The sequence below is a fragment of the Fusarium verticillioides genome, chromosome 3 (assembly GCF_000149555.1).
Source record: "Fusarium verticillioides 7600 chromosome 3, whole genome shotgun sequence".
NCBI classification, from domain to species: domain Eukaryota; kingdom Fungi; phylum Ascomycota; class Sordariomycetes; order Hypocreales; family Nectriaceae; genus Fusarium; species Fusarium verticillioides.
Genome location: NC_031677.1, coordinates 71,388 through 84,851, shown reverse-complemented (window position 1 = coordinate 84,851; position 13,464 = coordinate 71,388). Strand labels below are relative to the sequence as shown.

General features: G+C 49.8%; 7 protein-coding genes across 9 annotated transcripts; 4 read left to right on the top strand and 3 right to left on the bottom strand.

The window, feature by feature from the left end:
• Positions 1–323: 323 nt before the first annotated feature.
• FVEG_12788 (hypothetical protein) lies at positions 324–846 on the top strand (the record flags this gene model as incomplete). The annotated part of the gene is made up of 3 exons (XM_018902161.1): positions 324–444; positions 497–550; positions 605–846. 3 exons carry the CDS (start codon positions 324–326, stop codon positions 844–846), a joined length of 417 nt encoding a protein of 138 aa, XP_018760810.1.
• On the bottom strand, positions 779–2,595 carry FVEG_17344 (hypothetical protein). Its single transcript, XM_018906598.1, has one exon. The coding sequence runs from the start codon at positions 2,421–2,423 to the stop codon at positions 915–917; it is 1,509 nt and encodes a 502-aa protein (XP_018760811.1). The 5' UTR covers positions 2,424–2,595; the 3' UTR covers positions 779–914.
• A 949-nt stretch (positions 2,596–3,544) lies between these two features.
• Positions 3,545–6,557, bottom strand: FVEG_12789 (hypothetical protein). The gene has a single exon (XM_018902162.1). It carries the CDS (start codon positions 4,267–4,269, stop codon positions 3,724–3,726), a length of 546 nt encoding a protein of 181 aa, XP_018760812.1. The 5' UTR covers positions 4,270–6,557; the 3' UTR covers positions 3,545–3,723.
• Positions 4,637–5,885, top strand: FVEG_17345 (hypothetical protein). 2 transcript variants are annotated; one of them, XM_018906600.1, is made up of 2 exons: positions 4,637–5,570; positions 5,625–5,885. In XM_018906600.1, exons 1-2 carry the CDS (start codon positions 4,835–4,837, stop codon positions 5,711–5,713), a joined length of 825 nt encoding a protein of 274 aa, XP_018760814.1. In that variant the 5' UTR covers positions 4,637–4,834; the 3' UTR covers positions 5,714–5,885. The 2 variants fall into 2 exon arrangements, with proteins under 2 accessions (XP_018760814.1, XP_018760813.1); XM_018906599.1 differs by having other exon boundaries at positions 4,637–5,885.
• On the top strand, positions 6,542–8,237 carry FVEG_12790 (hypothetical protein). 2 transcript variants are annotated; one of them, XM_018902164.1, is made up of 2 exons: positions 6,542–7,620; positions 7,734–8,237. In XM_018902164.1, the coding sequence occupies exons 1-2, from the start codon at positions 6,872–6,874 to the stop codon at positions 7,984–7,986; spliced, it is 1,002 nt and encodes a 333-aa protein (XP_018760816.1). In that variant the 5' UTR covers positions 6,542–6,871; the 3' UTR covers positions 7,987–8,237. The 2 variants fall into 2 exon arrangements, with proteins under 2 accessions (XP_018760816.1, XP_018760815.1); XM_018902163.1 differs by having other exon boundaries at positions 7,704–8,237.
• Positions 8,238–8,742: 505 nt separating this feature from the next.
• Positions 8,743–11,377, top strand: FVEG_12791 (hypothetical protein). The gene is made up of 2 exons (XM_018902165.1): positions 8,743–11,150; positions 11,212–11,377. Exons 1-2 carry the CDS (start codon positions 9,372–9,374, stop codon positions 11,227–11,229), a joined length of 1,797 nt encoding a protein of 598 aa, XP_018760817.1. The 5' UTR covers positions 8,743–9,371; the 3' UTR covers positions 11,230–11,377.
• Positions 11,241–13,348, bottom strand: FVEG_12792 (hypothetical protein). The gene is made up of 2 exons (XM_018902166.1): positions 13,023–13,348; positions 11,241–12,952 (listed from the first exon to the last, which is right to left on the bottom strand). The coding sequence occupies exons 1-2, from the start codon at positions 13,147–13,149 to the stop codon at positions 11,400–11,402; spliced, it is 1,680 nt and encodes a 559-aa protein (XP_018760818.1). The 5' UTR covers positions 13,150–13,348; the 3' UTR covers positions 11,241–11,399.
• Positions 13,349–13,464: the final 116 nt, after the last annotated feature.

The following is a 13,464-nucleotide window of genomic DNA, read 5'->3' as shown; positions in this document are numbered from 1 at the left end:
ATCATCAGGTCACGCGCTTCTCTCTCATCGCTCACCCAATAGTGCATCATTCAAAATCTCATTCATTGGACCTCAGAGTCTCTTGTGTCACTGGCAGACTTGGTCTCTTAGCCAATTGTCATTCTAGCGACGTCATCTCCCCTTGGGAGTACCTTCGTCTTTCGCCCGCCCACGTCACGTCTTGCTCTGCTATACATCTACATCTCTTTGTGACTTTACTTTTGATACTATCGCGCAGCTATTTTTGAATATCGTGAACATATACAACCTCGCCAATGATGAGCTCTCTATTACCGCTTATCTCGGAAATCCTTCCGATGATAATGCCCGCCTCTGCCAACATCACCCGCGCCAAACAGCTTGAACCAACGCATCCTACTGTCGAAGGCCCTGTTATTGAACGTCCTGCTGTTGTCGGAAAGTGCGACAATATGTGCGTAACTGGTAGGTCAAGTTGTCTTAGACCGATGTCTCAACCTAATCGCTCACACGCCAGTTGTCACAACGCGACCGCATTCCAAGTCTACAGTTCGACATAACAGTGAACAAGGTAAGTTCCTTTCAACTTGCCTACTGTGGATAAACACTGATGCTGAATTTGTAGATACCATCATATACGCCGTCTCAGGAAACGGCGTTCTCATCGTGAATGAGGCTGTCAACTCTGAACTGAAACACCATGATCTTGCACCTGGAGACTTTGCCTTTGTTCCCGCCTGGGTCGAACATCAGGTCAAGAATGACACAGACGAAGATGTTCAATGGCTCATGATCCAAAATGGCTCAACTCCCATCCGCGCAGACTTGACAGAATGGGGTGGTGATGTGATCCAGTCAAAGAATTGAAGCAAATGACGACGCAGTTTCATTATTATATCGATCTATTTTATCGGCTATTCCTGAGATACCATCCACTAACTTGCGCATCTCGATCTAACCATCTGAATCACCGACTCTCTACTTACACGGTCATCAAACACCTGCGCGTGGTCCAGTTTCGGGAACATAACTACTTCAACGCCATTGTGCGATTCCGCTACCATGCCATTACGGCCGATGCCAAGATCAACCCCCAGATATTCTGCAACTGCTGTAGTGTCGACTATGAGGTCGCGACCAGACAGCGTAACTGCAACGTGCCTTGCATGATGGCCGTCACTTTGAGTCCCCAACAAATCTTCTTTCCACAGGATATTTTCACGCCAAAAGAAATGTCTCCCCAGACAAAGTGCGACACCTGGGTCGGTGCTAGCGAAATACCACAGTTGCCATTCATTTGCCCTCCTGGGCTTTCTTCGAGTAAAGTTGTACGCGACATCAGGAAGATGTAGCATGATGGTCACAGGGTCGATGAGGACAACCGAGGGCACACGATGTTGGAAGCTTGGGTCGTGGAGCATGTGGGTTGTCAGAACGGAACCGTATGAGTGTGACACCAGGGCAAATTTGTGCCAGCAGTGGTGTTCCAGGATAGATGTCATGTGAGCCAGGAACTCGGTCTTGTCGAGAATAGCTGGTGTGAGGCGGAATGAGATGGGTAATATCTCAAGGGCGATGACCCCAACACTTCCGTTTCCGTCACCAGTCTTGTGAAGACCTGCCAGAAAACAAACATATGTCCATAATCCGATTCCAATACCGTGGAGGAAGACAACAGGGAGCTTATCTTCAGCTGTATGAGGGCGGTGCCAGTAACTCAACCGTGTGGACGGAGATTTGGGTCCGGGAAACAGCTCTTGGGGCCGCGGAGGGAATACACGAAGTGCAGAGGAGCGAGGCCGGCGGTGGAAGTCGAATCCGTGCCAGCGAAAGGCAATATGGGTAGCCTGGTCAAGGAAGAAAACGATAATATACCAAACCAGACCTCGATATGTTGTTGTGATACCATCAATCGTGAGACGAAGACTCTTGACGTTGCCCCGCCCTTCCTCGAATTTTCGACCGAGTCGTTGTTCAACAAGGCTCAGATAGTGCTCAACTTCCTCCTCGACCGACTCCTCATCATCAACCAACCCTGAATCACCCCCCCTCTCAAAGAAAGCCCACAACATGAACTCTCTCACATTCTCCCTCCGTATCTCCTTGGGATCCGCATCAAGAAACCACCATCTCAGATAAATCTCCAAAGACGGCACGTTTCCGAAACATCGCTCAAATAGGGCATTTCGGTCTTGGCGCGAGAGCGCTGTTGGGTGGACTGCATCCCGTTTGAGCCGCTGTAGGTATGGTCTATATATAAACAGATAGAACACCACTTCTGCCAACAGCGCAGCTAGCAGAACACACACAAATGGAAAGACGACGGATACAGGTTGGATGAGAGGGAGGAATAAGATGAGAAAGATGTAAATTAGAGGCGTGTAGCGAAAGAAGGCGATGGATAAGCGGATAAAGACCCATTCACCGAATGATGTGCCGATCATGATGATATGACACTGGCCGGTTCAAACCGGGCTACGGTATATGTTCTTGAAACAAGAAGTTGGGGGGTTCTCATGGGAGTAGAGTAGATTGGATTTTTGGAAAAGAGGAAAAGATCGGTGACGTGTCTGTTGAACACATTCTTCTGTTGGGGCGATGGTGGTAGGATGAGCCATCGCCTGGAGCAGTACAAGGGTCGCAAACATGGAAGGATTGTGGCTTGAACTGTGGCTCGTGCCAGCGTCAATGAACTGGATGGAAGACTGAAGACTTGCTCAAGTGGGGCCGGGTCAGTCAGAGCCATGCGGCGGGCGGTCCACTCCACTGATGGGTGGGGCGGTCCGTCAGTGGAGGCTTCGGCGGGCCGTACCAAGACTTGATCCCCACGATCTGCAACGACTTCATATCAACATCAGAACAAAGGGCCCTTTGTCTACCAAACAGCAAACCCATTTATCAAGTCAATTATCCTTTCTAATCATATCCAAGTATTCGAAATCGTAGCCGTGTTGTTGTGCCGCCATCAATAATTCCGAATAACCATGAGTATCACGAGTAACGTCGCACGTCAACAGCTCAAGATGACAGGTCGGGGACTGTGTTTTTCGGATCCATGCAAGGGGCCTTGAATCTTTGTACTACGGGGAACTGCAGCCTCTCCACGGAGTCTATCGCAACGATGAGATGGGTGATTACTGATATTGGCGTATACGAGTAATCGATTCCTAGCCCTAGAAGCACAATGGTGACACTACAGCTGGGTCTTGTATAACTGGCTAGAAGTCGTGTTCATGTCTGTCAAGCTCTCAGTGCGGGTATCCTGTGGCATATGACAAGTCTCAGAAAGGAAACACAAAGGACGACGCTTCTGCATGTGCAGGCAGCCAAATACGTGGGATTCCATCCAATTATATCCATCAAAGTTGTCCCCCAGCTTTCTGAGCCACCTCTGAGCCCAACCAACTGTCACCCAAATTTGAGGATTGTACAATGCATCCATGCCCTCAAGACTTCTGTGGGTTACACGCTAAGCTTAAGGAGTATCCACTTGTGGCAGGTTTCACAGAGTGTGGCTGTGTGGGTACTGGTTCTCTACCTCCTCTCCTCACATCCCCGCTGCAGTTTGTAAGTACCCAGCCAGTACTGAGATTGTGGAGTGGAGAACTGTCAGGCACCCCGTTCATCCAACCACACTTTCACAATAAGACGTTGCCAACCATCGACCTGCAACCTCCCTCTCTGTCTCTACCCTTTTTAATTTATGGGAACTTGGCCAGTTGGTATCACACAAATTCGGGCGGCTCAATTACGCATTCTCCCAAAGATGCAGGATCTCGGAATCGGCGGTATACACACACAATCTGAGTTACATGAAACTTCACACGCAATGTTGCGAGGCTTACGAAGCCAGAAGGGAACGCATCTCTCCATTTCTTTATAGACAATCGCTGCCATAGCGTAGTCAGCCTTGCCGATAATGTACAGTCTGCGCATGCAGGTAGCTTCTTCAAGTGATTCGCATAGTGAAGCGTCATAGGTAGACAAGGATGCTTTACTAATATCATTGAGCATCTGCGCACACCCTTGGACAATCCAGACACAAGCGGGTGATTGCAGAAGCATATCGACGTTGCATGGTGCAACCGTAACCATGACAGAGGGCATATACTGTAAATGCGTGGCGCTCGCAGCGGCCTCGATACGCTCGGGCTGTATGACTGACATTGTGATAGATACGGGATTGTCAATCCAATATGTTTTACCTGTCTTCCTTATTGGGTATGAAGGAAAGAAGAGGAAAGAGGAAATATGAACAACTTCAAGTGAAGTAGAATAACCCAATCCCATCGGGGGACCCGAACGGCGCTGCGAAGAGTCGAGTCACGCACAAAGCTTCTGGTAATCAGTCGTCAATGGTCCAGCCTTAATATCTTCCGGTGTCTGACACGATACAATGGGTGATCGTGTATACAGAAAGAGCCAATATTTTGTCGTCGTCGACTTATATGAGGTGTGAGGAGTAGGAAGACGATAATGGTTCATGTGCTGAAGCGTGGGGGGTAGCATAGGCTAGGAGTGAGGTTGTGAGAGGTTGTGAATACTGCGATGTGATTGGACGATGCGGGGGGGAGAAGGAGTGTCGTTCCCTGGGCCTCCCATATATAGTCCTCCTCCCCCCTCGACCATTTTCTCTCATTCTCCCCCTTTCGTATCACTTCACTCTCCCCATCAAAAACCCATCAAAAAAATCTTCTCAATCGCATTTCCATCTCACCGCATCACTTGATAGCGTTCATGAACCCTTTAAGTCCAAGTAGGACAACCTTGCATCCACACCTGTCCTACATTGCTGCTGCTCTCACTTGATCTCCATATATCCCATCACACTTGTGAACGTTCCCTTCCGCTCAGCATGGCAATCAATCCTTTCCTCAACAAAGATGAGATGACTTCTCGTCGTTCTTTCCACATTCCTCCCTTGTCGTCTTCCGTCCCAGAGTTTACACAAAGCAGTGTCCTGCTGTCGTCCCAGAGCCGGCTCACTGAAAAGAAACTCCATTCAAAGAAGCGTAGATCCCAAGACGATCCCGCTCCTGGTAGTGCCGCCTTCAGAGCTCGCCGCTTGGCAGACATCCCCCGCCGTGTTGAGCGGATCAAAGAAGCGGATGCTTGGCCGCGGGATGAAATTCCCAGAACACCTGGCCCATACCAGCTGTCAGACTGGGATCAGTGCTCAAACAGAGCCCAGGTGTCCTCACCTGGCCTGGAGCCAGAATATGAGCTCTGTCAGACGGCTCCGCTCGAGCCACATGGTGTCTCACTTGAGGCGGCCATTGATAACTGGCGAGGTAGCCGGCAACTGTCCCATCTCGCTCATGACGGAGGCTTTGCTTACGCGGGGTCCTGGTGCTACACAGCACCTGTGAAACCTAGTCACCTGGAACTAGAGTGGCACAACCCTGAGCGAGTCGTCCTTGCAGACGACTGGTGCCCTGAGACACCCAGGGACACCCGACTCTCCACGCCAGATCTGCCTCCACTGTCGACAGACTTTGAGTTTTGTCCATGCCATGGCTCAGGGGAGCATGAGCAAGATAGGATAAACCAAGAATTCTACTTGGCGACAAGATCCAAGATGGACGTGCAGAGTATGTTAATACTTACATGGCCAAGAGGCCTCCTTCTCTTGCTGATGAATACAGTGATAAATGCGCTGGCGCACATCGCACAGGACCAAACAGTATCAGGAAGTGCGTTCCGACAAGTCTCGCGAGAAATGAAGGATGCGTGATAGTGAAGTGAAGGTAGTATTGGCAACACCTGTATAGGTCTGAGTTCTGGCGTTAATGAACTGGCATGATGAACTGGGCGACGTTTTGAAGAGCAGCGAAGCTATTAATAATTGGTTAGGTGTATATAGAGTGTGTTGGTATACTGTGCTTAGAGAATGATCATATGCAAGCAATTTGTGTTGAATGTTTCTTTTTGAGGATGAATGCCATTCGATTTGCTGCTCATTGCATGGGTCAGTGAGATATTGCGCATATCAAAGTAGAGACATTTAGACAAGAAATGATGCGAAGGTGAGAGAGGGTGTTGGAAATGATGAAAAATTGAGGTATTGAGATGCGTTGATGATATGTTTTACTTGAAATCTGGTGTTGAGGAGACTCGATGGATCCAGAAATTAGGGAAGACCTGTCGGGGGGTTGAGTGAGAAGTGAGACGAGACTGGGAGGGTGAAAAAGCAGGCAGCAGAGGCTTAGGCTTGTTAGCCTGAGGCAGAAACCAAGGCATTCAATTCTCCCAACCAAACTGGCAACACCTCAGACGACAAGAGGTCGATAATTCGACTGGTGAGGCTCAAATTAGACAGCCAGACTGACGAATCTACTGCGATCATGCAATGACATCTAACACCGTATCGTCTAACCTGAGAAATGACAGCGTGTTTCTCTACCTGTGCCCCCATATGCTGTGCACAGCGACGAATACCAGCTGACTTGACCTCGTGGTAACTGTCAATGACACAGCATAGAGTTGAGCCTCATTCCCATGTCATTTTGCTGTGATGATTCCGGAGAGAACGATGCGATGCTATGGCGGAGGCTGCCTTTAGGCTGGCGTGGTTGACCCAATGGAATGAATGGGGTCTCAGAACGCAGTATGAGAGGTGAAAAAACCCTCACGTCATACTTGTAAGGCCATTATCAACGCCACTATCAAAGTCGACAATAAAACTAGGGTAGACTCGTGCATTGTTATTCCATTTTCATTATTCAATAGTTGTTGAGCTTTTCATGCTACAGCACCAACATCGGCTTGCTTGATCTTAGTCTCACCAACGGAATTGGTTACGTCATTCAAAATCGCCTTCATTCTTGATACAGCGATTGTTTTTGAACACACTTAGAAGCGATATAGAAGTTACGCGATAGATAAAAGCAAAATGGCGGAGAATTACGTTCTTCGAATCACAGCTGGTCCTGATTACGATCAATCGCAGCAGGTCGAGGTCCCTGTCAACACTGCCAAGCCCATCACCATCAAGAGCGATCGCGCTGACATTGAACTCAACGTTCGCGTCAACGACTACAAAGGCCTTCCTCGCAACTCACCAACGACTTCACCATACTTCTCAACCGAGCCTCACGCCTACAACAGGGATCAGTACAGCATCTCATTCCGCTTCAGACCAAAGAAGCCCTCCGATGATGAGGGCGATGGTATCAAGGCCACGGATCTTCAGTTCGGCAATGACTTTGATCATCCCATTCGAGATCGTCTACCGCCTGGTTTCAACACGGCTATGAGTATAGTGCGGTGGTGGATTGATCCTGGCCTGGATGGAGATGCGTACGCTGATAAGCCCTTCCTGTACGGCCCCGCGCTGAGTTCTTTCAACACTATTCATGTGGGCAAAGGCGAGTTTGATGAAGAAAAGGGCGGTCTTTGGTTCGAAGAGGGTGGCGATGAAGAGGGCCTCGAAGCTCGTGAGGAGGTCGGCGCTCCTCTTACCAGCAAGGCGAGAATGAAGTGGGCTCTCAGAGCTGACGCCAAAGAGAAGTGGGTGTTTGAGTACGACCAGACATACGGCTTTGACTTCTTCAATCCGTATCTCAACTTCTCAGACCTCGCGTTGAACCTACCTGGCTTCCAGCTACCCATCATGAAGTACTGGGACGGTCAAGGTCTCAGGTAAGCCAGCACCCTGCTTTTCCACATCACCGAGACATTTTTGTCACACTCTTTCCATGCCTTTGCGTTTACACTCGTTACAGGCCCGGCCCGAAACGCTCACATCAACTCAGATATGTCTTGCGCAACAAGGAGACCGGGGAGCCGTACCTCGTGATCCTGTTCTCGCTGTATCACAAGGATTATGTAGATGAGGATGGGTCTTTGAAGGACGGGGCACAGGACTCTTTCAAACAACCTGAGAAGGTCTCTGAGGGTGATGGGGAGTTTGATGGGGATGGAGCGTTGAAGGAGGCGACGGAGCAGTTGGGACCAAAGATTGATGAGAAGGGAAACGAGCAGACGAGTGTTGACGATCTCGACTAGGAGGGTAATTAAAGAGAGAAGGCTTGCCAGGATGTAATAGAATTCTAGATCTCGGGATGACAACCTAAAGAGGGAGAAAAGAAACAAGCTTCTTTGATCTCATGTTTCGGGTAATGGATCGTACTGTATGTACTTATTTTCGGATCCGTCTCTCATTCGTCCCCAAAGATCCCATTTGTGGCTTCATCTCTTCTGAATCATTCAAGCAATCTAAACATGAGACTAATGAGTAATGGCTGCAACATCGGAGAACCCGGTCACATGAGCATTCACGTGCTAGTTCATCATCGCTCGGATTTGAAGCCTGTCACAAAAGACACAGTTCCAGTTACAGATCCTCGGTACCGTCCACGCATAAATGGCAGCGCAGGATCTTTTTCCCGTCCACTAAACGTACACGGATGCCCAGATTTCACCAAATTGTGTGCGTGTGGGGTGTGGAATCTCAGATCTGCAAACGAGATATCTCATCCGGTAATAGCAGGACATTAGAAAGCAATCTCTGCTTTATTACCGAACGAAACCCCCTCAAAAGGTCGAGACTGTTTCGTCCCTCGGGTACACGGTCCAATTGGATACCCTCTCGGCTCTTATCATCCGAGCGTGGCTTTCCTAATCAAATGGCTGCCGAAGCGGCATCTCAATATCCAGCAGGTCGCTTAGTGGCGGGGGGAACTTGGCGTGCGAAAGAGGCTTGGTCTAGGGTTTAGCGTTTGGCTTTGTTCACGTCCGTCTTGTTCCCGATGCCTTGGCGCTGGGGCTAGCTATGGCTACGGCATTGCCCCCGGATGGGTTCATCTGCGAGAGGTCGTATACGTAGGAGCGGAGAGGGAGAGGAAAACCTCATCTTCCCAACATCCTCTCTTGTCACTGTTGCAACTGACCTTGTAACAACGGTGAAAGTTTTGTGTTTCTTCAGCTGGTGTCTGTGTCTTACACGCAACCACTGATCGACCCGAGATATCACTGCCCTCCCGCTGACACGTCCCTTGTCCTCTGAACCTGACCGTGCCGCGCAAACATGTCCTCCATGACCCATCGGAGAGAACGTATTCTCCGTTAGCGTTTCCCAGTGTCCGAGTCACACCTCAAACGTGGGCCTCGCAGGCGGATACAGCGCCAAGACACCATTATTCTCGTTGGTATCCCGCCTTTTGACCCTCACCCAGCCCTTGATAATCCCGGATTTACGCTCCGGATACAACACGGTCGTTGCTCCTGTCCCCTTCTTATGATAATTATAATCCGCCCTTGTGTCTCCCATTCTTTCTGCTCTTCTCCCTCTCACCGCTGTGTGTCTGGTGAAATATTTGGATGTCGTTGGACTCCCCTCGCTGCTGTGTAAATTGTCGGTTTCTGGATATTGAACATCACGAACTATCGATATGATCGAATCTGATAAGATCCAGCCTGCGGGTGCTTCCGTTCAGGGCCAGGGCGACCTCGAGATTGGTCGCAGCACCCTCCCGCCTTCATCAGCACAACCAAATCTTGGTAGCGAAGACCCTATATCCTATCTGTATCTAACACTCGACACTCCCCTCCCTTCACCACCACCACCACCATCATCATCAGACTCAAATCCTACGCAAACTCTCCCACCATGTCCAGACCTTCGACCCTACGCTTCACCCTTCACGTTGCCGCGAGCACGCAAAAACATCTTCCTCGCGCTCTCGTGCATCGCGACAATGCTGACTGCATACACTGCTGGTACCTACTCCCCTCCCTCAAGAGCAATGGCTAGAGATATCGGGGCCAGTCATACAGCTACACTCGCCGGAATCACGACTTTCTGTGCTGGTTTCGCTATTGCGCCCATGGCACTCGCCCCCATTTCTGAGATCTGGGGTAGACGTCCTGTTTTTATCCTCGCTGGTTTTGTATTCGTCATCTCCCAAGCTGTCTGTTCTGTTATGCCCAATTTGGCTGGCATGTTGATCGCCCGCTTCTTCGTTGGTGTCGGCGGTTCCGTCTTTAGTTCCGTCGTGGGCGGTGTCATTGCTGATCTGTGGGAGAAGGAGGAGAGGAATACCCCGATGGCTCTCTTCAGTGGCTTTGTACTGTTTGGAACAGGTCTTGGACCTTTGGTGTCTGCTGCTTTCGTCAACGACCTTGAAGACGATACAATGGCTTGGAAGTGGTCTTTCTGGCATCAAGTTATTCTCGATGGACTGTTGCTGGTTGCCATCTTGATCTTGTTTAAAGAAACGCGAGGCTCGGTCTTGTTGTCGCGCAAAGCTAAGAAGTTGAATCAGTGGTATCAACAACTCGAGGATGCAGGTGTCTACGGACTTTGGGTGGTCGACCCTCGGGAAGATTCCTGCAGCTCGTCATCTTCAAGCGTCAAGACCATGCCAGGGCACGAAACGATGCTCGAGTACAACAGACCAACACAACTACGAAGAATACGATGGCTCGTTGAAGCAGACGAACAACGACCCCCTCTTCGACAAATGATGGCCACCTCCATCATGCGACCCTTTCACCTCTTGTTCACCGAACCAGTTGTCTTTTTCTTTTCCCTCTGGGCTGCCTTCTCTTGGGCCGTCCTCTATCTGTCCTTCTCCATCGTACCCTATCTCTACTCTGACAACTTCAACATGTCGATGCGCATCTATGTTGCGATGATGGCATCTGCTATTATCGCGACCGTGGTCGGCGTTCTTCAAGAGAATCTGATGAAGCATCCTCTCTGGAGCGGACACGTTGACGAGAAGGAGGTTTCCCGTTTCTGGCGATTCATGAGGAAGCATTTCCCTGCTGATTCCCCCGAGGCACGACTGTACTTTTCCTGTCTCACTGCCCTCTTACTCCCTGCTGGCTTATTCGTCGCCTTCTTAAGTCCCATTAGCACGAGTCACTATACACAAGCTATTGGTATTGGCTTCGCAAATTGGGGCATTTACTCTGTCTACCTTGCTACGTTCAACTACCTTGCTGATACATATCACATGTACGCCTCTTCAGCCCTTGCCGCACAAAGTTTCTGTCGCAATGTGCTTGGTGGCATATTCCCTGTGTTGACGGGCATCATATTTGACAATCTCGGTTTGAGAAACGCTGGTTGTGTGCTGGGTGGTATTGCTTCAGTTCTGACACTTATTCCATGGGTTCTGGTGTTTTTTGGAGGCAAAATTAGGGCCAGAAGCAAGTTTGCGATCGTAAGTTTACACACAGTCCCCGTATACTTTAGATGGAGGGTTTGTTGCTAACTCTCGATAGTCTCTACAAAAGCAGTAAGGATATTTGTCCATGAAAAGGCGGAGTCTAGTTAGAGTTCTTTTGTTTCTCTAGATAGCACGAAGAGCCGTGCTTGTATGACCTAATGAATCTAAACGGCCTATCATAATCATTGTTGAATATATCGTACACATAATCTGTTCTCCAATTTTCAGCCACGTGCCGCCGCGTCAATACGTTGTAGCAGCGTCTCTGCTCAAGACTCTCTTCTTCTTGAGCTTCCCCTTTCCGTAGTTGCTCTTGAACCACGCAATAGTCCTCTTGTCCAACGTATCGCCCTTCGAGCCCTCCTTTCGTAGATCCTCGCATGTGCGCTCCGATAAGCTAGTCGCACTTCTCTCACGAGTGCTCCTCAGCTTCTGTAGATCGCCCACGATGGCAGGGAGGAGCATATCTCCGTTTGCGTCGATTTGAGGAGGAGGAAGCTGTACACAGCCTTCCCAGATGCGCAAGGTGCTGGGGACGTCTTTGGTAGCGGTGACTGCGTGGTCATCGAGCGAGAGATTTCCATTCCCCGTATCGACGTAGGACTTCTGGCCGACGAGTTTAGGCCATATCGTCGATGGCGCAACACGATATGCGTAACTCTTCGTAATCTTGCTGTTATTGGAGAACAACGTCCCCATGAATGGCGCTGTGTACTTCTCGCTGAAACCGCACATGCGGACTGAACCGATGCGACCCTTAAGATGCAGGATATTGTTGCAGAAATGGAGGTACGAGTCGGGACAATACTCTTCCACAGGTGCTACAGGTGCTACAGGTGCTACAGGTGGATGGGTTGGACTGTTGGCATCGGGAAACGTTGGGCTTCGTAGGCCTCCAGCGTCTTCGTCGAAGTTGAATCGTCGGGGTGTTATCGCTGTTGGACTGTACGGCTCTGGCGTCTTGGCGCTCCGCGATGCTGATCGTGACGCTGAGCGTGAGCCTGGTCGACTACTGATGGCGCGAGTCGGCGAGACAATGGCTGCTTGGGGTCGTTTTCCGTAGAAGCGTCGACAGAGGAGAATCAGGCTCTCCATGGGGCACGACTCCTTTCGCTTCATTTGTACATTGATGAAATCTTGGAGCAGTTTCTCTATCTGCTCAACGTTTGGCGACAGCGCTACAGCGCCAGGATCAGAGCCGCAGCCCAAATGCGTCATGTCGAGTTCGATGACGATGTTGTTTGCGTACATACCGTAGTTGTTAAGCCATGTTGTTGCAAGTGGGCTTACTCTCGGTCCAGTGAATGGCGACAAGACGGCGTGTAGTTTCGTGTTCTGCAGAAATGTGACAAGAAAGTCCGCGCGAAATGCAAAAGATACTTCAAGGTAAGAAGCTATTTGCAGTAATGTCGATGAAGGTGACTCAAAGTCTTCTTTGCGCCAAACATCACGGCTAAGTGCATGTTTGTTCAAACGCAGGGGCTTGTCGCAGGGCGGGAGTAGATAGCGACAGATCCGGTACCGCACAGAATCAGGAAGTCGGAAATACCCAGAACTTGGTTTCTCTCTCGCGTGGTTCTCATAGAAAGAAATAAGCACCTTTTCGAAACTCGCTTTCTCAAAAGCGCCATGATACACAGCATCAAGTGTCCGATCCCAAGCTGGGAGCCCTTGGCGGTGCGCACTCTGCGATACACCCAGACCAGGAAACACAGTAGCAACAGGCGTAGAAGGCTGTGAACGATTCCTCCAAGATGATGGATTAGAAACACTTCTTGTGCGCGCTTTGGCACTGCCTTGAAGGGGCATTATGAGGTCAGCCGAGTTGTTGGGTTTGCGATGCAGAGGTAAAGACTGGAGACGCACTCATCCTCAGAGTCTCGAGACGCTCAGAAATGTCATTCCTGGTCTTGGTTGAGCCAACGCGACGGAGGAGGGAGGTTACGGATGTGGAGGGCGATATAGAGGGCGATAATGATACTGGAGTCCCCATTGCGGCGACACTGACTCTGACACTGAGGCTGTCGCTGTCACTGCCCTGTCACTGGCACTGGCACTGGCGCAGACTGTACCCATTTCTCTATAGGGATTAGATCAAGGGATAGATAATCAAACAATGCGAGGTCCAAGATGTGAGGGATTATTGAACAAGTCGTCGTTTCTTGGGCTAAAGCTTACGCAGAGAATATAAACTTTGGTCCGTCTGGTGACTTAGAAGTAAGACATCTATTATGAAGTAAGTACAGGTTAGTCAATCCCTAACATCAGTCGTACGATTCATGTAGTCTACCTACTCTACTGCCCGTAC